Here is a 21,253-nt window from a genome sequence, read left to right as displayed (position 1 = left end):
GCAGGGAAGGATGCTCCTTCCTTCTTGGACTGATCTGGATTGAGGCGAAGCTGCCTCTGGCACCTGAAGGAATTACTCTGCCTGAATTCCCTGTTAACCCAGCAGCTCTGAAACTCCCCGGGAGTTCAGAAGCGGGTTTCTCGCCCATGCTGCAGTCCTGCCCGGCTTTTTCTCCCCTGTATACACGGAAACACGATCTCAAGTCAAGTGCCAGGGGTGGTAAACACTCATGAAGGGTGATAGAGAGATACGGGCTCCCGCCACTGCCAAGTTATTCTGATGACTTAATAAATTTCACTGCATTTCACATGTCACCCCAGTGTCTTTGCAAATATCTCATGCATGTTATTTACAAATGCTCCTCATGGAAAGCCTGGCAGAAAGGCCGTCTACAGAGGCTCCAGAAGCTGCTGCCATCCACAAACACATCCCTCAGCTTCCCAAGCCCTGCCAGAACAACCCCACAAGGATCTCAAGTCTTTTCCAAAGCCTTTGGCTAAGCATTGCAAACCCTCCTGGCAGCCGCGGCGCCAGCAGACAAGGGACAAGGACCATCATCAGTGCCACGGGTGGCGAGCAACATCCAAAGAACATCAGCCACTCTGGATGTCTGAACAACGAAACCCAGAACGACAGCACTTTAGCAAGACCAGGGAAGCCCCACAAGCAAACCTGGGTCATTTCACCCATGGTGGAACGGGGACAACGATCTCTCCTGCTACAAAGTGCTGCAAGAAGTGCGGGTGAAAAGCCCTGTAGCTGGTGCGGGTATTTGTTGATAAGGCCAGCACCATCCTTCCTCATACGCTCCACCCAGACCCTGATTTTGTAGGGGATGAGAGGGTCTGACAGCCGTAACCGCTCACAAATCCCCAGGACCGCCCTCTGTTACTCGAGACTTACTTTTTTTTTTTTTTTTTTTAATACAAAGCAAAGAAAACTGAAGCCGACTTAAAAGAAAACGTGGTGGGTACGGTGCTAAAAACACAGAGTGGGAGCGAAGGTAAAACAGCAGCACAGGGCATTAGAGCCCCCGCCACAAAAGCAGCTTGCAGAATAAGCTGCCGTTGTTCCCTGTCACTTTTTAGGCAAGGCTGCTGAGCGGGGATTACAGTACAGGCGGCTTAAGAGGAGCAGGTGAGGGGAGATACACAGGGATAACTAAAAGAAAATACAAATTACTATCTCCCTGCTGCTGGGCGGGGGAGAGGGGGAATGTACTGGTGAACTCCTCTTAGGATGACAGTTTAGCCTTGGAAAAAACCCATAAATCGCTGGATTCTCTGAATTATAAATCATGTTGCCACCTCGTCTCCGCTCCAGCCTCCCTTCAGCTTCCCGTAATTAAAGGACAGAGCTGGAGAGACACTGCCACGGAGGATAAAAGTGCCACCAGGATTCCCGCCGCAGCCGGATTCATTCGCTAGTCAGCCCAGCTGACAAGTCTGGTGCCTTGAAGATTGAAAACTTCTCTCCCTCTCCAGTGGGAGGCTGCCGGCAAACCCGGTGAGCAGCTTGTGGCAGGGATGCACAAAGAGTGGGACCATCCCATCACCTCCCTGCCTGCAGCAAGGTCCCCGAGCATCCCACCTCCTCCTCTCCCTCTCCACCCCCGATGTATCCCCAGTGCTCACCCTGCGGCTTCCTCCAGTCCCCATTTTTAGCGTCAGCAATGCGAAAGAGGTGCTAGGGCTTCAGCTCAGGGAAAAATAATAGTAAAACCTTTATTTCTCCCTGTTTGCCAGTGTCTTGACCGCTCTCATTGGCAGCCCCGTGAGCTGGACTAGGCTGGCATGCACATGCGCTCTTCCCTACGGTATTTTAAAGACAAGCGGTTGGATAACGAAAGCAAAAGGAAGAGGACAGGATCTACAGCTGGCACCGGACAGGGGAAAAAGGAAGAACAGAGCTGGGGAGCATCAGACGCAAAAGAAAGTGACGGTGGATGAGATGAGGAGGAAGTTTGGAGAGGCCCGAGGATGGCTCAGCGCGAGGCCAAAGCATCTGGGCTATGTTGGGGGATGCCTGCCATTCCTCAGCCCGTGCCCACACGTCCGTCGTGGGCCCGTCCACCCACCAGGAAGGGGGAAATTAAAACCAGCCCTTCCGACCAGAGCGAAAAGGAACAGAAATGAAGATGACGGTACAAAAAAGCAGCGAGCTGGGGATTAGGCTGAGAGCCCCGCGCGGCGGGAGGGGGCCAGGCAGCCATGTGGCTAGCTTTGTGCACGAAATCCTCATTAGGGGCTCGTTAAGGACATGAAAGCGGCTTTTCCTGCTTCCGGTCCCGGGTACCCCTGGGGCTGCTGGTGGCCGGTTATCTGCTTCGGCTGCCGGCAAGGAAATGCAGCTCCAGGGTTCATGTTAATGGCAGGGGTGTGGGAAGAAGACGACGACCCCCCCTCCCATGCTCGGTGGATGCCAAGCACCGGTTGCTATCGCTGGCAGATATTTGCAGACATCCAGCTCTAGTTGAATTTCTACATCAATCTGCTGCAAACGGCTCTTGGGATTGTACCTCTGGGACCTCCCGTTGCACTGACACCCAGCCCGGGCTGATGGCACCCAGCCTGGGCTGATGGCACCCAGCCTGGGTTGATGGCACCCAGGTGGCAATGCCCACTGTGTCCCCCCTGCCACAGCCTCTCCCCATCCCGCAGCAGCTCCTCGGCTACAGGAGCAGGACCGTGCTCCAAGCCAAGGGGATGGTACCGTACTGGGGTGACCACGACATCCCGATGCCCAGGGAGGTTCAGACAGCTGGAGTTTGTTAAACTGAGACCCTGCGACACTGAAAATCGGTTCCAAACGTGAAAAGCATTAAAGCCCGTGAATCTCCAAACCACCTGGCTAATTTAAGCTGCTTCCTTCCTTAAATACTGACACACAATACGTTAATACTAAGATGACAGTACAGAGTCTATCACCGATCCCCAATCCAGCCAATACACCTCGCTGCTCACCCAAGCCGGAGTGAAGAACTGGAAGAGTGAAGTAAAAACCAGCTGTTTTACTTCCCCCTTGCCCCAAATTCACTGATGTGGTGTGAATTTATGCAGGCATCTCCCAAAGAGGAGAGCAGATCCCTCCCGACCTTTCCCAGCCACCCCAGCTCCCTGCCCAACCCAAACGCTGAAATATGCAATATTCTCACCAGAGCTTTGCTCCTTCCCTGAAGTTAAATGAGTGATTCCCAGCCAAGGGCTTCTTGGGGCTCAAAAAGCAAAACTCTGAATAACCCTACATCCCCAGAAGCAGAAGGATTTAAACAATACGAGCCTCCACCCCCCTCTAAATCTACTACTGCTTTCTTCTCCATGGTTCAACAAATTCTACAATATTTGTCGGAAACCTACTATCCCTGGACAACTGAATGGAGATTTTACTGCACATGTGCCTCTGATTACGCTATATTACCACTAATGATAATTGCCTGGATTATACTTATCTGTTTCTTTGGCTAATAAACCATAAAAGACCACCAGTGAAGATGTAATAAAGTGCAGCTGTTGTAGCAAAAGCCTTTTTCTAGGTCAAAGCAAGTTTGGGAGAGGCTAGGGAGGACTGCCTCTGCGAGGGGAAGCAATACCTAACTGGAAATAAGAAGAGCTCCTCAAGGCAGCTTTCATTAATCTGAAACTTTTATCCTAGAAATGTTGCTGGGGTTTATCTGCCAGCAGGACAAGGGGAGGTGCAAGCTCTGCATTTCTCTCCTGCATCTCATCAGCTTCAAAATGGACCCTTGGGCTCCTTAGAAATGTTCCTGGCTGCACGACTCGGCCATGCACGTACCTACGTTCGCGGAGAGTCGGAGAGAACGAAAGGAACATTTTTTCGCTCAGCATGGAGATGCAGCCTCTCCGAGCATGAAACATAAGCTGTTTAAGAGCACGCAGCAACTGTTTGCAGGTGCCAAAGGGCAGGAAGGGGGAAAAAAAAAAATTACCATATTCAAGTCCAATGGAAATTTAGGAAGTTGGAGAGAATTGCCAAGACTGGAAAGCAGCCAGGATGCTGAAGTAAACACCCTTACATTTAGCTAAGGACCAGACAGATAACCGGCGAGTTCAGCGTTACACCTTGTGAGCTGAAACCTCTTGGCGAAAGTGCTCCCGGGCACCGCACCTGCACCAGGGAGGAACAAACCAACAGCCCCTGTGTCCTGTAAGACTCCACTATCCCCCCAATATTTCCCTACGGCAGGAATAATACAACGGGATCTCGCCCAGCTGCCTCCAACCTGAAGCAAGAGGAAAGGGGGACTTTCCCCTTCTGCACCATTCGTGCTACGGCAGCATCTAGAGCACCCTGAGCCAAACGCTGCACGAATGCAGAATAAAGCATCAGCAAAGTGGAAATGGTTTTATGATCTCAAATTAACAGCCCCATACACTGCCCGGGGTTTAAAACACGAAGCAGGGTTTGCCGGGAAAGGTATTATCCTTCATCAACTAGCACAAGTTGGGGAGGAAAAAAACCACCACGAAGATTTCAGAGACACAAGCCCTTCTTCCAATTTTAACAGAATGCTGGAAGAAAAAGTTAATGTATCTTTCATGAGGACAATCTAGATAATAAGCAACACAATTCCACAGAACAAGCCTGGGATTTTTTTCTTTCTTTCTTTCTTTCTTTCTTTTTCTTTCTCTCTTTTTTTTTTTTTTTTTCCCCTAAATAATCAAGAATTTCTGGTTGTAGATAGATGACCAAGGTGAAACTTGAGTCACCAAACATCCCCCGAATAGAAACACACTGCAACCTCATGTGCTAAGCGGTATATGAGATTTTACTTTCAGATTTGGGCAGAAAACAACAACTTAAAAAAACCCAAACCACCCTGTGTCAAACCTAAACTAAAATTGTTATTCAGCAATTTGCAACACTTACTGTCATATTAAAGTAATTTTATTTTATTTTCGCTCGCTTGCTCTGTTCTTGTAAGAAAACAGCAAATCTCAGGATTTCAGAAGGCATTTGGTATCGCAACTGAAGCACTCCTTAAATGTTTCGGGGGTACAGCCTGCGACACTGGTTACGGCTGCTAATGCTGGTGGGAAGGGTGCAGACGGAGGGGACTTGCACCAGGTTGAGACCCAGGGGACAAAATTGCCGCGGTGCCGAGGCATGACTGGTACTGATGCACCGTACGGCACCAGTTAGCAAGGAACGGGGCGGGGGGGAGGGGGGGAACCAGAAATCTGCTACCAGAACAGCACTGTCAACAGCTCCAGCTCTCGCTCTCTGCTAAGGATTTCATTCCAAGCTGTGCAATCTGTGGACGGGCACAGTTCAGAGCCAGGTCCGGCTCCAAACCTCCCCTCCTGGTGACAGGGTGGCTCTCGGCGTGACTCGGCAGCGGGCTCCCCTCCATGTGCACCCCAGGCTGGCCCTTCAGGCCACGCGTGGTCTGAAGCTTTTCCCGCAGAGGTTTGCAAGCCTTTCCCCAGAACCTGAGACATCCCATCCTGGGTCAGTTATCAGTTACGGGTCTTTTTCTTCCCGTACTTCGCACCTGCTCACTGCCGAGCTAAGACAGCTCTGCAACGTCTCTTTCTTTCCTGCACGGATGTATGATTTATAAACGTGAAAGAACTTTCACTGGAAGCAAGCTTTTGTTCAAACAAGCGAACGCTCACCACCCTGGGCTGGATGGCACTGTCCGTGCCTGCTGCCCGCAGCAGAGCTCCCCAGCCGATTTTTCTCCAGCTGTAGCAATGTGTTGGTAGTAACCAACACATGAATGGAGGGAAGTTGAAGGTTTTAATGCATTCCACATTACTCATCTCTGGTGTTCTTTAAAGTCCGGAGGAAGGCACCTGGCAGGGTGAGACACAAAAGGGCTTCACCCTTGTCACAGAATGGGAGTATGGACTCAGCCAGACCATCCCACCCTTCCATGCCCCAGCTGTAAAGCAAGGAGGATGCGATTTTGTCACAGGGATGTGAACTATCACCTCTTTAGAAGGGTTGGTTTCTAACCCCACAACCACTCTTTCCATGATACACAGCCCTGCAGTACACAGTTATGACAAACGCTCGATATGGCTCATAAGACAATGTTGGTACTTACTTTTTCAAAGGCTCTATGACTGTCTTTTGGATCTGATTCACCTGTCGAAAGCAAAAGGAATGATTATATGTCAGGCTTGTTGAAAAAGCCCGTTTGCACAATGATACATTTGTACGGTGCCTACCATAGGATGGCAGGAGCTTCAACCACAACACCCTTTAACCAAAAAATAGAAAATTCATCCCCTGTGCTCGGGGTGACTGAAATCCCCAGTACAACCAGAGTCAGAAGAAGAGTAAGGTTATAGAGAAACTCACGTGGGAAGCATCTTGGAGACGATGACAAAAAGAGAAGGACGCCCTGGTCTCCCCTTCTTCAGCCAAACCCACACTCACCTTCTCCTGGTTGAAAGAGTCCATCCTCTTCATCGCTGTGTCGAAGGCCATGACCATCTCCAGAAAGCCGGGCTCCTGCTCACACAGGGGGTTAGACAGCAGGTCGGAAGAGATTTTGACGGCCGACTTGGACATGGCTGTGGGAAACAGGAGCATGCAAAGGAAAGCAGAGAGGGTCACGTCTCAGCGGCTGCCTGGTGGGACAGCCACACAACCCCGGGTGGGCACCTGCATCTACAAAGGGCAAAAATCAGGGACTCCAGCCACCAAGGCAGGGGGTTTAGCACAACTTTCCAGGAAGATATTCACTGGTAGTTGAGTGAAAAGAAAGGAAGAGCCATCAATTCATTCACAGAGAACTGTTTTTATCTGTTAAGTCTGAACCACTCTGATGTATGGCTTGTGATGTTGCCAGAAATAATACCAGACTAACAAAAGCACTGTTCTCTTAAAAAAAATGTAGATGGGATTTTTATACGTCTTTTCTTGACAGACTATTAAGTGTCACTCTCAGTCCCACTACAGCTCTTCCACAAGGAGGAAAAAAAATCACAGTCCATTAAGTCTTTCAAATGGCTTCACAAAAATATATATTTGAAGTGGATTTAGTGCTGGTGGAAAAGGACCAGACTGACAGGACTAGAAGACGAGGTTTCTCTTTCAATCTCAAAATAGGCACTACACAAGAAGCAGAGACACAAGCTGGCTAAGCACTTTTTCTGCCCGTGGAGATGAACCCCACAAGCCAGGGGAAAATGTAAAGGCTGAAGTCTCTTCAGACCCTGAGACTGCCACAAGAAGTCCAGAAACACGACGTCACACTCTCACGGGCTTCAGTTCCTCCCTCGCTGAGCACTTCTGCTTGTTTTCCATCAGACATCTCTCTTCCTATCCAAACACTTTGTCTTCAAAGGGAAAATTAAATCCCTATGACAGGACTGCTAAAAAAGAGCAAGAAAATAGCTAAGGTACAGAACGGAAAAAAAGATTTATAAAAAAGCAAGCATCAATATAAATGGGAATAAAGGAGAAAAAAGAAGTCACGGGTACTAAAAAAAAAAAAAAAATGTTCTTTTTCGTCAGCACTGTTGCTGGAAGTTATTCCAGTTTAAGATCAGAAAGCCAGATGCTTGAGCCGTGCTACAGATGAGCTTTGGAAAGACTCCTACTGTACTCATTCAGATAGTAAAAGTTAAAGTCATCTGAATAATGGGGCTTAAGATCATAAATCAAGGGGTTAAACATTCTGATTTAAAGGTTACACACAATTATACAGAGAGCTCAGAAGCTAAATAGCTGGGAAGCTCAATGCAGAACGAGATGCTGACTACAGAATAACAAAGCTACCGTATCCGTCTATTATCCAAACATTAAGGGTTTAGGCATTTAAACCTTTAAACAGATGGGATATAATCCATATGTGTGACCACATCTGAGGAAGGATTTGTGCCAAAACGGGACGGAGTTAAGAATGGCAGAACTCCTTCAGCTGGAAGAAAAATTAGTTTCCCTTCATCGGGAGAGAACTGTAAGTGTTCTGTAGCGAGGGGAGCTGCTGTGAGCACCGGGGTCACACCGGGAGGCCAGAACCCGGCGGGGGCGGGGGGGTCAGGCACATTCGGCCAGATTTTGGGCCAGACAGTTCCCCTGCACCACTGACCTCACCTGTACGGCTCCGAAAAAGCAGCCGTGGGGGGCTGTGTGTCCCCACTGCTGTGCGGGGAGCCGGGACCCCTGGAGGGCATCTCCGGGTGCCACCTCTTCAATCCAAACTCAACAGGCACACTGCTGACATGGGATGGGAGAGGAGAGCATCGCCCGCCCCTCGGGGTGGGCTTCGGGAGGGTCTGTTAAGGTGCTTTGCTCATGAAGCACGTGAGATGCGACTGCAATTAAAGGAGGCACTTTTAGAGAGGCACTGCTTGTTTGAATCGCGATACACAAGTAGTGGAGAACAGTTTGGCTCTCTAGAGCCAACGGTGATCCAGTGGGTTACCTGCGCCTCATTTCAAAAGAAAAGCTTTTCTCTCCGATTAAAGAACATCCTCCTGCTTCTCAAGATCCTATTTTGTTTGGAAAGAGGGTGGGGAAGGAGGTTAACGACCTTCAGCCACAGTACAGAGAGTGCTGCTAATAACCCATACCCTGTTCCCAGCCACGCTGCTGCAGCTGGCAGAGCAGCGGCCGAGCCTCACAGGAACATTTTCGTCCAGACGGAGGAATCGGTCTCGTTCCGAGTCTTTTTTGGCAGAAGGTGGAGACTCAAGCCACCAGGTCCAGTTTGCTAGGGAGTGTTTGCAGGCAGCGAGTAAGCAGCCCCCTCGGCACAGAGGTACACTGGAAGAAATACAGACGCTCAGGAGGACACAACAACGCTGCTGCGCTGCCATCCTCATCGGATACGGGGGCCGGGTGTTGGCTGAGCGAGCACGGCCATCTCCTCGTGGCAAAGGGCACTGCCAGGTGAGGAAAGCAGTCCTCAGCACTCGATCAGATCTACCTCCTTTGCCTTCACCCATCCCTCACCACGCCACATTCAAAATCTTCCCTTACACTCATGATTTCATGCCTTTAAATGAGAAATCAGATCTTACTGGATCTGGCCAAGGCTCATTTGTGACTCTGCCATGTAGCAGAACGGAAAAAGAAAGTCCTCCCACAGCTCCTCTGGGACTTGAAATGCTCCATATAAACAACGCCCACTGCAAGGGAGGGGAGGGGAATCCTTAACAAGGAAAAACTTACCAAGGATCCCTGACAATGACCAGAGTCCCCAGAAAGGGCAATTTTCACCCTGGAAAGGAGTCCTGGCAGCGCTGGTTACTGGTGCCTTTCCCACCACTCGCCCTGTGCAAGCACACGTACGTGCCAGCACCGTGCTGGGAAGGGTGGGAGCGCGCAGGCAGGAGCTGGGATCCATGTTTACGTCTGGCAATACCCGAGCGCGCACACACACATACACCCAGGTGAAGGTCTGTATCATGGGAAGCCCAGCGTTTGCCAGCCCCTCGCTGGCAAAGCAGCCAGTGGGGCTCCATCCCACTCCCCTGCCCCTCTGCGAACCCAGCTCCCACGAGATGAGTGTTGGACCAGTCCAGCCCACACCTGTTTGCGCTGGTGCATCTGCCTTGGCTCCGGAGCTGTGGGGGCCCGGTACAAATAGGGACTACTCCAAACCACATGCTGAGAAAAACCATCTGTGTTTAAAACAGCTCTTTGCTGCATGTTTCTGCAGGCTGCCCTGCTCGGTTTAATAACCGGCATCCACCGAATCCACTTCTCCCAGCTGCCCTCCACCAGACTGCTCCATCTCCTCTCTCCCATCTTGGTTTAAAAGGCAGCAGCGGGCAGCTGCGGCGGTACACGCCGAGATGACTTGTTTATTGCTTCCTACATCGCCCACTGCCACGAGGTCAAGCCAAAGCAAGCAGCCACCGAGGGAACAAGCAGGGTTATTCCTGAATGAGAGCTGCTAGGTCAGCAGTTCGGACGCAAAACACACGCAGCGATGCCTACGTGGTGCTCTGCAGACCCCCCAAAGCCTCGTCCCACCTTCCTTTGGCTTCAGCCAGCGTAAGATGCCTTTGACTGAAGTAGGTGACTATGCTCGACACAATAGGCTCAGCTGGATACTGCTCCTGCCTGTCTAACGTGAGAACTGGCATAATTGCTCCTATTTTTCAGCTGCAGAAACCGAGGCAAAGAAAAGAAAGTGACTTGTCCAAGGCCACACAGCAAGCCGCCGCTCAAGAGACAGGGACCAAGCCCGTAACATACTTTCTGTTCCCTTGGTTGAGATACTGCTCGGCAGCCCTCATGCAGATGGCCTTGTAACTAAGCAAACTGAGTGGGACTGAGATCTAGATTTGTTTTCCAGACTTGTCACAGATTACTCATGTGATCTTGAGAAAGTCACTTCATCTCTTTGTGGCCAAGTTCACAGTCTATGTATCCTACAGTCACATACCCAAGTCTGCATCTGTGCTTTTCTTCATATCCTTCTGAAGTTTTTTGGTCTGATCTTCCAATCTGAAAGATGGGAGAACAAGGCAAAGTCTGAATCTTGGAAAGAAACAAACTGAAGTGTATCATACGTGCAACAAATCATTTACGGGCTGAATATGCTGGCTTCTGTTGTGAGTTAAAAATATCCAGGCAAGGCTCTATGAAGTTCAGTGCTGCTCAACCTTTTCTGGTTGTTTTCAGATGGTTTTCAACTTTTTCAAGTTGGTGATCTCTTATTCAAAGTCACATATTTCCTTAAGTCCTCACACTTGCCACAAATGGTAAAGCCAAATGCTTCCAGATGATAAGTGTGAGCTTATGTGACACAGTCAGTATGGTAAAACCAATATTTGTCCTCAGAGGTGTTGAGCTGTTCGGTGACCCCACAGTTTTCTAGCAATTTTACACTTTTTACTTCAGAGTTGCCGTAATCTGCAAACCTCAACCCCACTGCAAATACTTCTTAGGCCACCTTTGAACACCCAGCCACCAGGGAAACTCTGAAGAATTAGAAATTACAGGGCAGTGAGTGATTTGCTGGGAAGAGCATAACTGGCTAAAATTTCCTGGGAAGATGCAATGAGAGGGCACAACAGAGAAGTATGCTACTGTTCCTGTTTTACCGGTGTGGTTGATACTTACTGCTGAAGCTTTCCATATTCCCTTTCAAAGTCCCTCTCCACCTGCGGAAAGACGAGATGGAAATCAGCTCAAAGGTACCGCAGCAGAGCCTGGAGTGGCAACGACCTGGGCAGGGAAACCTGTCCTCGGGAAATGCCTACGTGAACCCTGGGAAGCATAATGGGAGTTACACTTCAAAAGTAAATGAAATCTTGGTTGGTTTTGGGTTTTTTTTTTTCCTCCAGACTCTCTTAGAGCAAAAGACAGTGCCACCAACTGCGTCAGCTCATTCCAAGGATGTGCTCCAGCACATGAATTGGAAGCTGACGGAGTAAATGGGAATGCCTTAAAAGCAGAGAGATCGCAACTTAGCACGCACCGACACAGGCGCCCACAGTCGGCTCGGTGCTGGCAGGGGACGAGCCCGCTTTCCCTTCCCAAGGCATGATCGTCCCAGGAGCTGAGAGGAGCCGCTTCTCCTCCAGCAGCACGCCGCAGAGGCGCCCTGCGGTGGCTCTGCCCGTGGCTGGCTGCCAGACCCCCACCCAGCCGCTCTCTCCTTCCCCATCCCTCAGCAGGATGGTTCTCCTCCCCGCAGCCCCCTCAAGCCATTGCTGAGCCCTCCGGTCTCCGTATTATTTGCCCCCTCCATAGGCTCCTTCTCCCTGCAACAGTTCCCTCCGATGAAATCCTTCAGCTGGAGCAGCGGTCCGAGTGGACTGCGACACCTCGCCAAGGGAGGAGAAACCTGCGCTGGCGAAGAGCGCAGAGCTCAAGAACAACCTTCTCTTGGTGCTACATCAATGACTGCTTCCTCCTACTTGCTATCTGGCAGCAAATCTCCAGCGATACAAGATATTTTAAGGAACTTTCTTTCCATGCTGACTGTTTTAACACACGCTTAAACATTCATTCCACACCTCGTCGACCAAATAAGCAAATGGATTTCAATTGACCAGCCAAGAGTAAATACATGCGCTTTTGTTGTCATGGGATCAAAACTGGGTTCATTTCTGTTGTCAAGCTACTCCGCTATTAAGGAAATGCTAAGTGTTGCAAGCAGCCAGGACTAGAAGGATCCAAAGGTTTGTTCCAAATCTTCATGCTGTCCTCGGGATTTCAAACCCAGGCTTGATGTAACAGTGTTATGTGAAACCAGAACACTTAATAAAGACACTTGCTTTTCAATCAAAACTGCTATTAAAAGACCAGTATTTTAAGACGGAGCCCAGTAATCCCAGTTTTCTTGAAACCTCCTTTTTTAAATATCTTTCTGGTCTCTGCTTTCAGATAGACTTGAACTACACAGTGACACGACCAGCCCGATCTGAAGGCAGCCGGTGCCCGGCGCAGCAAGCGTGCCCCATCCCCAACGGACAGCTGTCCACACCATCAGCTCCCACCATCCGGGGGATGCATGCTGGCTCTCCCTGCTGATGAAAAACCTCCACCCAGCTCCAGCTCCCTTTTGTGCTGCTAAAAATGGTCGCTGAAGAACAGGCATGGAGCAGTGTGGGGGCAGCTCACACGACTTCTGCCTGGTTCACAGTTCTGCAGAAATCCGCAGCAGCTGGTGCCTGGAGGTCAGGTAACCAGCACGTAGTAAAAATCACCCTCAGTTTCTATGGCTGTTCCGGCTGCTAAAATAACCAGGGAGTATTGCGCTCTATTTATATGCCTTATGTGTGAATTGTTTTGGTTGCAAACCAGAGAGGGTCAGGCACGACTCAAAAATATGTCCTTTGAAGGCTGGTGGTATCCTTCCCCTGGCACGGAGCTCCAGCCCTGTCCGCAGGAGACTGTTGGGAAGTCTCTCTCTGTTTGGGAGGCTCTTCCTCGTGTCTGCTCAGCAATCAGTTCCTCCAAGAACCAAAGGTTTTGGCCATGAAATGAAACCACCTGCAAAAATTAACAGTATCGGCCCCTTGCGTTTTGCTGTTAGATTCCCCCGTTACTGTGCAATGAGCGGGGGTGAGCGAAAGGCGTCGCTGCCTGATGGACACGAAGGCAGGCAAAACTTCCTCCCCTGCAACCCTCCAGGTGATGTGACCCCCCAAAAAAATTTTCCAGGGCTTCCAAGCTTCCCTGAAAACACCCAACCCAGTTTGCCTGTGTGCTTTCTACAAACGATCGAGGTGAATCTACAAGGCGGCACTTCAGCTGCCCGGCCTGACTCACATCTCCAGTGCCATCTATGCAGAGACAGCTGCCCAAGGATTGCTCTTATTTTTCACGCCCACAGTAGCAACTGGCTACCAGTCATCACAGTCTGCAGGCTGATGTAGCCCTCCCAGTCATCGCTGCTCTCTCCTTTGCATCGCAGGAGCCCAGCGGTACCACGCAGGCAGCAAGGAGCAGGGCTCCCCACGCACGAGGCAGGCGAGACCCGCTCTCACGTGCTCCCACCGTGCAGATTCGCAGGCAGCAAGCGATCGGCGGATCCGAGGCGTGCAAGGAGGACAAGCTGACAGCAAGCCAAGTACATTTTGCAGAGTACACAGTAATTCCCGCTCCCGGTAGCTATCATCAATGGCCACACATACCCGACACTTACGGCAAAAGGCTATGGATTGGATTATCACGTTAAGAGTAACGAGAACAAGAAGTACAGGCAAGAAAATTACAATATCCTGAAGGGAAGTTTCCGTAATATTAAAATAATCCCACTTCTCTGCAGCCTCTTTCTGAAAACCCCAAATCAAAACGAGTTTCTGTACTGAACGCTTTTTCTTCTAGGCATACGGGCTAGTTAATGCAAGATCGCTCATCTCTGGGTTTTTATTTAAATCTACATAAAGAACGATGAGTTCTTAAAAGCATTGAAATAAAACGACGTTCTTCTTTTTCACCCAGTTATTTTTGTTTGCAAACACCGGGCCTTCCACCTGCGATAACATCCCTCCTGCTTTAAGGGCAATATCATAATCGACACCATGGTTACAAGGCAACAAAGCAAGACCAAAGCCAATACTACAAAGAGATGGAAATAAGGAACTGTGATGAACCTTCTTATTCCCCTGAGGTTAATTTCTTTTCCTGGAGGAGGAGGACTAGCTGATTTTTACATGTTCCAGTGGTCTCAGCTTCTTCGTGGGTCTTGGGAAAAAGAGGAAAGCTTACGCTTCCTCCTCCCTCCTCTCCAAAAAAAAAAAAAAAAAGAAACCCATACAATTAGGCCAAAAATTGTGCTATAACCTGGAACTTCTGCTGAGCTTTTGCCATCCCATCAAGCAAGAGAATTGGAGGCAAGCAATGTGGGTGAATATTCGCTCTGCGTCTGACAGCAGAGCTCCTGCGCCACGGGGTGCAGGTGTATCTGGGCCTTCACCACCCAGCAAGCTCTCCAAATCCCCGCCTCGCGAGAAAGCTTCTGAGAAAGGCTGCTTGGGTGGCATGCTGAAAATGAAAAAGGATGCACCTCTGAGCCGCAGAGACCAGTTACATCCTGCTAAAGATGGAAGGAAGAGCACGCAAATGAGTAAAAAATGATTTAGCTGGTGTCACTTGAGTTCACCCCACCACTTCTGTGACATTTACTCCATTATTCTGGGATTTCCAGCTCACTGGTGGAGCCTAATGGAAAGGTGCTGACGGCCGGCAGCTGCAGTGGAATCCTCCTGCTCATGGAGCTCCTCCATCCGACATCCCTGGGGAAGGCAGAGCTGCTGGGATGAGTCAAGGAAGGGAGGCTTGGCAGGCGTGCGGGCCCACAGCTCAGGTCTGCGCTCCCTGCCAAGCTGACTCACCCAAGGTTAGCCAGCAAGGAGGAGGAAGGCGAGAGCCATCTGAGTCAGCCCAGGCCAGCGTGCAGCTGGGGGAGGGAGGGAAGGGGTAAAACCTGGGTGATGAGAAGGGGTTGTCCACTGGGTTGCCCCATCCCAAGGGCTGGCTGACTCCCCCAGCTGTTGACTTGGCTCCACGCTCCATGGGGATGCACGGCTGGCTCTTCTTCCCCGCTACCTGCCGGCTCAGATAACCCAAGCCCCAGTGAAGAGCAGGGTACAACCTCGGGGTGACGCAGATGAACTTCAGCAAGCTGGAGCTGCAAGAGAGCTTGGAAGACAACTATAGCTCTGGTTCCAGCATAACCTCTGCTCGCACCGAAGTTGTCCTGGGGGGGAGAACATCTCCGCCAGAAGAGGCTTCATCACTGCATCAGATTTGAGCAATAAACATTCTGCAGAGAGATATAATTCTAACAGGTTTAACTCCTATCACTGGGCATTAGTTTAATTGGGCTGTATTACTGTGTCCTCTGTGGCTCCGCTGACAGCAGGTCCTCTCTGAGCATTAGATCCTCCCACCCGGCTCCTGGCCTCTCGGCAAGCCCGGTGACAGCTGCTCTTTTCAGGGGAGAGATTATGCTGTCTGGAATTGGATTTGCCCAGGTTAAGGTGGAAACAAAGCAGAGGCACGTCTGGGGGGTGGGAGATCACTTCAGTTCACCAGCCAATATTTTCTACGGGGGTTTCCTTCTACCTGAAGAGCTAAACTGCGGCTGACACTGCCCTGCTTCAAAGGCTCAGCAGCGAGTGGGCATAGGGAGTCATGACTAATTCCCACTGCAGCCTGGACAAATTGCTCTTCAGTACTGCTGCCGCCCTAGATTTGACACCAGCCCCAGCATCGTTTCATCAAGAAAAGAAAAAAGGCTCGCTGGCGAGCTACGGGATTCTCCCCTCTCCTGCGCTCCAGTTACATGCCTCACGGAGAGCCAAAGTTAGATACGAACAAATGTGCTTTTTTTTTTCTCTCCCCCCCCCCCTCCTCTTTTGTGGTCCAATCTCTGTGAGTGGGAGATCCTCTACCCACAACCACTTCCCTTCTGATCGGCTTGGGATGCAGCCCTGGAGATGCCACACCTTCCCACTTCCTGCAGCGGGCTCCAGAGCCCAACATCTGGAATATCACAGACCTTGGCTGCTACCGCTGTTCCCAAAAGCCCGCACAGATGGAGCGCCTCAGCCTGCAACTGGGAGGTAAAGTTAGGGGCCTCGAGCTCGCTAAAGCTACAAAGCAGTCCCCATCACTTCCACACCACGACGCTGAACGCCTCGCTCCCAGGGGAGATCCGTGGTTTCCTGTCGTTTGTTCTTCTTTGAAGAGCTGCACTTTACACTTACTGCGAGGTTGCAAAGCTTTGGGCTTCCTGTTTTCTGCTTTCCACGTATCTGCTGCCTGCCTGGAGAGTATCGCCATCGTTAACACAAGGCAAGTGGAAGCCATTTAAAAAGCGGCATCCAACTCTGAGCTACCGAGTCGTTGACACAAAAAACTTGATGCTCTTCTTGGGGGAGCTGAGGAAGATAGGGAAGGAAGGAAAGGGAAAAGGCCTGGAAACACTCATGCTGCTGAATGAACCTCTGCCTGCTGGATATTCTGAGCTGTTCTATTTAATACACACACACACACACACACACATATATATATATATATAAGCAATGCCTGCCAACTGCCTCAGAACAGCACATACCAGCAGCTCAGGGGAAGGCAAGCTCTCAGAGGTGCAACCATTCATCTGCATGGAGCCCGAGCTCCTGCTGCAGCTCAGGGACGGCTGATTTCAGCAGCAATGGAGCACGGCACAGGGGAACAAGGTCTCTCCGACAAACCCCTTGCAACAGCAAACACGGCAGAAGCAGAGGGAAACCAGCAAGCGCTGGCAAGAGGAAAAAAATATAGTCAGCTCAGATGTGAGAATGGGTGGGATGGAGACGACCAAGAAAGCCGGCCAAGACACCCAAAGCTGCAGAGCAGTTGGTTCTTGTGACAGCCTGGAAGGACATCGGTGTTGGCAACACCAGGAAAGTGGACGGGAGGCAAAATCCCATGAAGAGAGGCAACGTGGGGGCTCCTGAAATGAACTGGAAGAGGTGTGAAGACCTGAGGCTGGGGGGCTGCCTCCCCCGGGGGACCGCAGACGGCAGCAGGTCATCAGCCCCTGGAAAAAGGGCAGCTGAAGAGATGCAAAAACCATTGAGGAATTTTATCAGCCCTTGCCTTCATCGCCTGCCTGGCTTAAATTTTATACTGACAGTTTGGAGCTGTTACAGAAAATTGCTGCTCTATGACAGCAGACAACTACCAAATCCTTTAAAATAAAATATGACAATCAAGCCATCAAGGGAGTGGCAGAATTAGCCCTCTGCCTCCAGGGGAAAATGTCATGTCCCAAGGAGAAACTGCCCCGTAAACACAAATGCCCACGCATCCTGAGGAATTAGCCGTGATGAGTGTCCCAGAGAGGAAGGATCAGAGATGTTAGTCTGTTCAAGGGATTAGGTCACCAATGCCGTTATAAAGACAAGGTCTCCACCGCGCTCGCTGTCGGGGCTCTTATTTTAGAGCAGGTATGCAGGTTAGTTTTCAGGGACAGCTACTGTGAGGTCCCACAGCTTTTTTTGCACAGGACAAATGCAAAGACAATCTGCTTAAGAAAGGAAAATACCACAGCCAGCTGCAAGCAACAGCACTTGGGATAGGAGTCTCAAATACATGAGAATACAAAATGCTTTTTTAATTTGCTTTTAAAGCAAATGCTGTGCAGCACAAATTAATTCACGCCCGAGCACTAAGCATCTCAGCTTATAAGCCTTTCTTTGGAAACAGTTATATTCAGCGATCTGAACCACTCCTCCTCCTCCATCTGCTCAGAAAGGATGAACAAACAAGCCATTGCTGAAAGAAGGAAGGAAGGAAGGAAGCCCGTTCAGCCATCTCCGAGGAAAACTGTGCCAGACCAAAAGAGCTCTTCCCCTCACCCCACTCCCCCCCCCCCCCAAAAAAAAAAAAGAAAGAAAAAAAAAAAGAAAAAGAAACAGATCCCAAACCAAAATACTCTCCCTGGTTGGGGCTCCCCCTCACTCCTCGCACGAGGAACCAAGCGCTGGTCACACGCGGCAACAGGTTCTGCTCGCTCACATCTCCCTCCCACGCGCGCGCACACGCACACGCTCGCAAAATGGGACGAGTCAAAGTGCCGGCTTGACTCATCAGCCACATGATCAAAGGCTGGATCTAAAAAGGGGGAACTGGTTTACTCACTGTCTTGGGTACAATCTGTTTCTTGGGCTGCCCGATCTTGAACGGTATCCTGGAAAAGAGAGAAGAGGGAAGGTGTAAGCAAGCGATGCTGGCCTCAAGCAGCCCGGCCCCGCGCGTCTCGTCCTCGGTGATGGGGTTTGGGGTGAGCAGGGCTTCTTCCCGGGGCCACAGCACCCCTTTCCATGCAGCATGCTCCCCTCCCAGAGCCAGTGTCTCCCGCAAGGTCAGCACCTCCATCGCCGGCTGCAGCACATCCCTTTCCCCACCCTCCCGCCACCCCGGGAAGGCAAATAAACGCAAGGGATGCTCCAGGCATTCCTGGGCAAAATGAACTGCTGAAGAGCATTGCTATGTTTAAAACCAAATCTGAAGGGGAGGGAAGAAAAAAAAAAAAAATAAAAAACCCACAAAAATAACAAACCTGTAAATATTTAGAAAGAGGATATTAAAAAAAGTAACAACGCAAGTGTCTGGAGCTGTGAGCTGCTTCAAAGGATTTCTCTGATACAACAGCTGTAGGAGCAGCTCACCTGCCAGCAGAACAGCCTTCATTCTTAAAATCTTTAATATGGTTGCTAGTAAAATCTGGGTTACCTGAATGATTTTTCCCCATGCGAGCTAGCTCAAAGGTGAAGAGTACTCAAAATAAATTACACAACACATGTAAAGACGCCTGGGTCAGATGGTTACAGCCACGCAGCCCTCCTGAAAATAATTGAATTTCTTTCACCTATCAGTATAATGAAAATCCAGGAATTCAATTGCTGTTTTCAATGTATTTGATTAAGTTAAAGAGGTGCTGCTTGGTTAAAGCGTCTCATCCAAAATCTCTCAACGTTTTCTGCATCACGCTGTTTTAACTAAAAAGCAAAAATTGGTCTCATCGTGAAACGCAAGTATCTTTTCACAGAGATGCCTCAAGTAGAGCATGCCTGAGGCTTGGCAGCATCAGCATCCCATCCCAAATCCACCCCAGGCGCTTCTTGGGAAGGTGCCCGAGTCCCCTCCGGGACCAGTCCAAATTCTCACACTGCTACCAAAAGTCTAAGCTAATAAGACGTGTTTTAGGACTCTGGCTTGGCCACCGGTCACGCTGCCCCCCAGGCTGGCTTTTCTCACCGCCGGGCAGCGCACACATGCCTGGTTCTCCGTTAGCTTCTCACCAGCTTTACTTAGAAGTTCCTCCCCACCAGTGCTGCTACAACACTGCTCGACCAGACAACTGGAACCCCAGAAAATATTTTTATTAGCATAACATGCTGTAAAACCCAGCTATGAGCAATGCCACGCGACGGGGGAAAGCGCTCACGACAAGTGACACGTCATCCATGTGGACAAACCAAAACCAAGATTATCCGACAACCTGATCCCTCCCGGCATCGCTTCTGCCCATCTTTGCCGCTGTTTTCAAACCAACGGTGTAATTAGCCACCGGTAATAAACAGGGGTTACAACCCCTGTGTACCTCCCGAGCGGCTCAGGGAGCACAAGCCAACCTGAGTCACCAGGTTTAAATTTAAGTTTTTCTGGAGAACTTCCTGTTTATGGTTCTCCAGTGGGACCAGTATAATTTTAGGTTGTTAACCCTTTCCAGCTCCTGCAGCAGGCCCGGCAGCCGTGAATCACACTTCTTTTATAAACAAACACTCGTCTGGTGTATAATTACCCTGTCAATAACTGGGTGTGTGGTGCCTTACAGGAAGAAAGCAAAAAAATAAGGATTTTTTTTTTCTTTGTGTTTTCCTACATGGGTCAAATATAAACTAAAATGAGGCGCCTCCCTTACTCTCGCAGGCACAAGCTGTCCCATCTGCAGCCAGGTGCCATCACTCGATGTTTTTGGAAGTGATGGCATCAGCCTATCTCGGTGGAAGGAGGAAAAAAAGATGTGGTCTTTACCCAGGGGAGCCAGTTATCCCAAGAAAAACCAGTTTGCCCGACGAGCCCTGGCGGCTGCTGGGCAATCTCCAGGAGCACGGCAGCAAGTGCAGGGTTCAAGTTGGAGCTGGGCTGGTTCCTAGCGGGAAAGCACAATTAAAAGGGTGATTAAAGCATTACCTGCATACAACCTTCCCTTCTCCCTTGCCTGGCCAATACGGGTTATTTAGAGAAGCAATCCCAATCCCTGTCTGCTGGCAAGCTGGGTTACAGCGAGGCAATTCTGGTAGTGGGGAACCAGTAGTAGTGAATCGGCATCGGTTGGGTACCACTGAGCTGGCAGCGCTGGCAGCAGCTGAGGGAAAGGCAGCAGGGAGGACAGGGGCTCCCTGCACCCCAGAGGGGAAGGAAAAAAAAAAACAACCACCAAACCCCAGCTACTTTCTTCCAGAACAAAAGAAAGTCACTGGAGCGCTTCACAACACTGCAAATACACTTTGAAGCAGTAAATATCTCTATTAGCATCATGATGCCAGTTGGCTAATTATGTCTGTCTCGGTAAAACCTCTTAAAAATAACCCCACACAAGTAAAGTTTATTCACCAATTACTTTTTCTTTTTTTTCTTTTTTCTATTTTACAATTTGAGATAATCTTCCTCCTGGTTGCTGAATCTTTGCCTTTTAATATGGGATGCATAAGAAGGAACAAAAGCTGTAGGAAAGAAAAAAAAAGATCTGTATCTTAGCTTTTAAAACAAACAGATCCACCCCATGTCTCAAAACACAACAGCAAGCTGCTGCTGGCACTGAGACTTTTTGCCTCTCCGTGAGTCGCCGTCCCAGCCTGCAAAACAGGGGGACAACACAGCGCGTTACAACCATATGCTTAAAAATTAAGAGCCGCTGGGTGTTTTATTCTGTTTAGGAAATGTACGACAGGCGTCACGCAAAGAAACGGGAAAGAGATGGGTCAGTTTTACTGCCACGGATTACCAGCCTGGCATGGTTATCACCGTTACGTCAAGAGCTGAGCACGGGTCTATGTAGACCAAAGGAAAACCAGAATCGGTACATTTTTCTGATATCTCATTTCTGCTGAGCGAGAGAAAGCTGGGGTTGTGTTTGGGGTGTGAAATCCCTTGAAATCCTGTTCCTGAAGAGCGCGAGCGAGCTGAGTCACAGCCAGAGCCTTCCCACCCTGGTCCCCCCCTGCGCCACAGGGCTGGGGAGCATCCTGGCCCCTGGCCCAGGCCAGCAACCCCCCCAGGGAGGTCACCAGGACTTTGGGAAAGCAGTGGG

The 21,253-nt window shown here is 50.0% G+C and overlaps 1 protein-coding gene across 4 annotated transcripts in view; it reads right to left on the bottom strand.

Annotated features, from left to right (window-relative positions):
• Positions 1–21,253, bottom strand: part of BIN3 (bridging integrator 3) — a 40,821-nt gene that overhangs the window by 11,945 nt on the left and 7,623 nt on the right. Inside the window, exons 1-6 of one of the 4 annotated variants that reach the window (XM_040618002.1) lie at positions 19,975–20,047; positions 18,076–18,124; positions 11,053–11,093; positions 10,373–10,434; positions 6,406–6,542; positions 6,071–6,111 (exon numbers count right to left, since the gene is read on the bottom strand). In XM_040618002.1, the coding sequence (XP_040473936.1) occupies positions 6,071–6,111; positions 6,406–6,542; positions 10,373–10,400 (206 nt within the window). In that variant the 5' untranslated portion in view covers positions 10,401–10,434; positions 11,053–11,093; positions 18,076–18,124; positions 19,975–20,047. Of the gene's footprint in view, positions 1–6,070; positions 6,112–6,405; positions 6,543–10,372; positions 10,435–11,052; positions 11,094–18,075; positions 18,125–19,974; positions 20,093–21,253 lie in introns of those variants that run through there. The other 3 variants (XM_040617999.1, XM_040617998.1, XM_040618001.1) reach the window with 3 other exon arrangements.

This window comes from Falco naumanni, chromosome 19 (assembly GCF_017639655.2).
Source record: "Falco naumanni isolate bFalNau1 chromosome 19, bFalNau1.pat, whole genome shotgun sequence".
NCBI classification, from domain to species: Eukaryota; Metazoa; Chordata; class Aves; order Falconiformes; family Falconidae; genus Falco; species Falco naumanni.
Note: the sequence above shows the minus strand (reverse complement) of the source record. Positions and strands in the feature narration are given on the sequence as shown.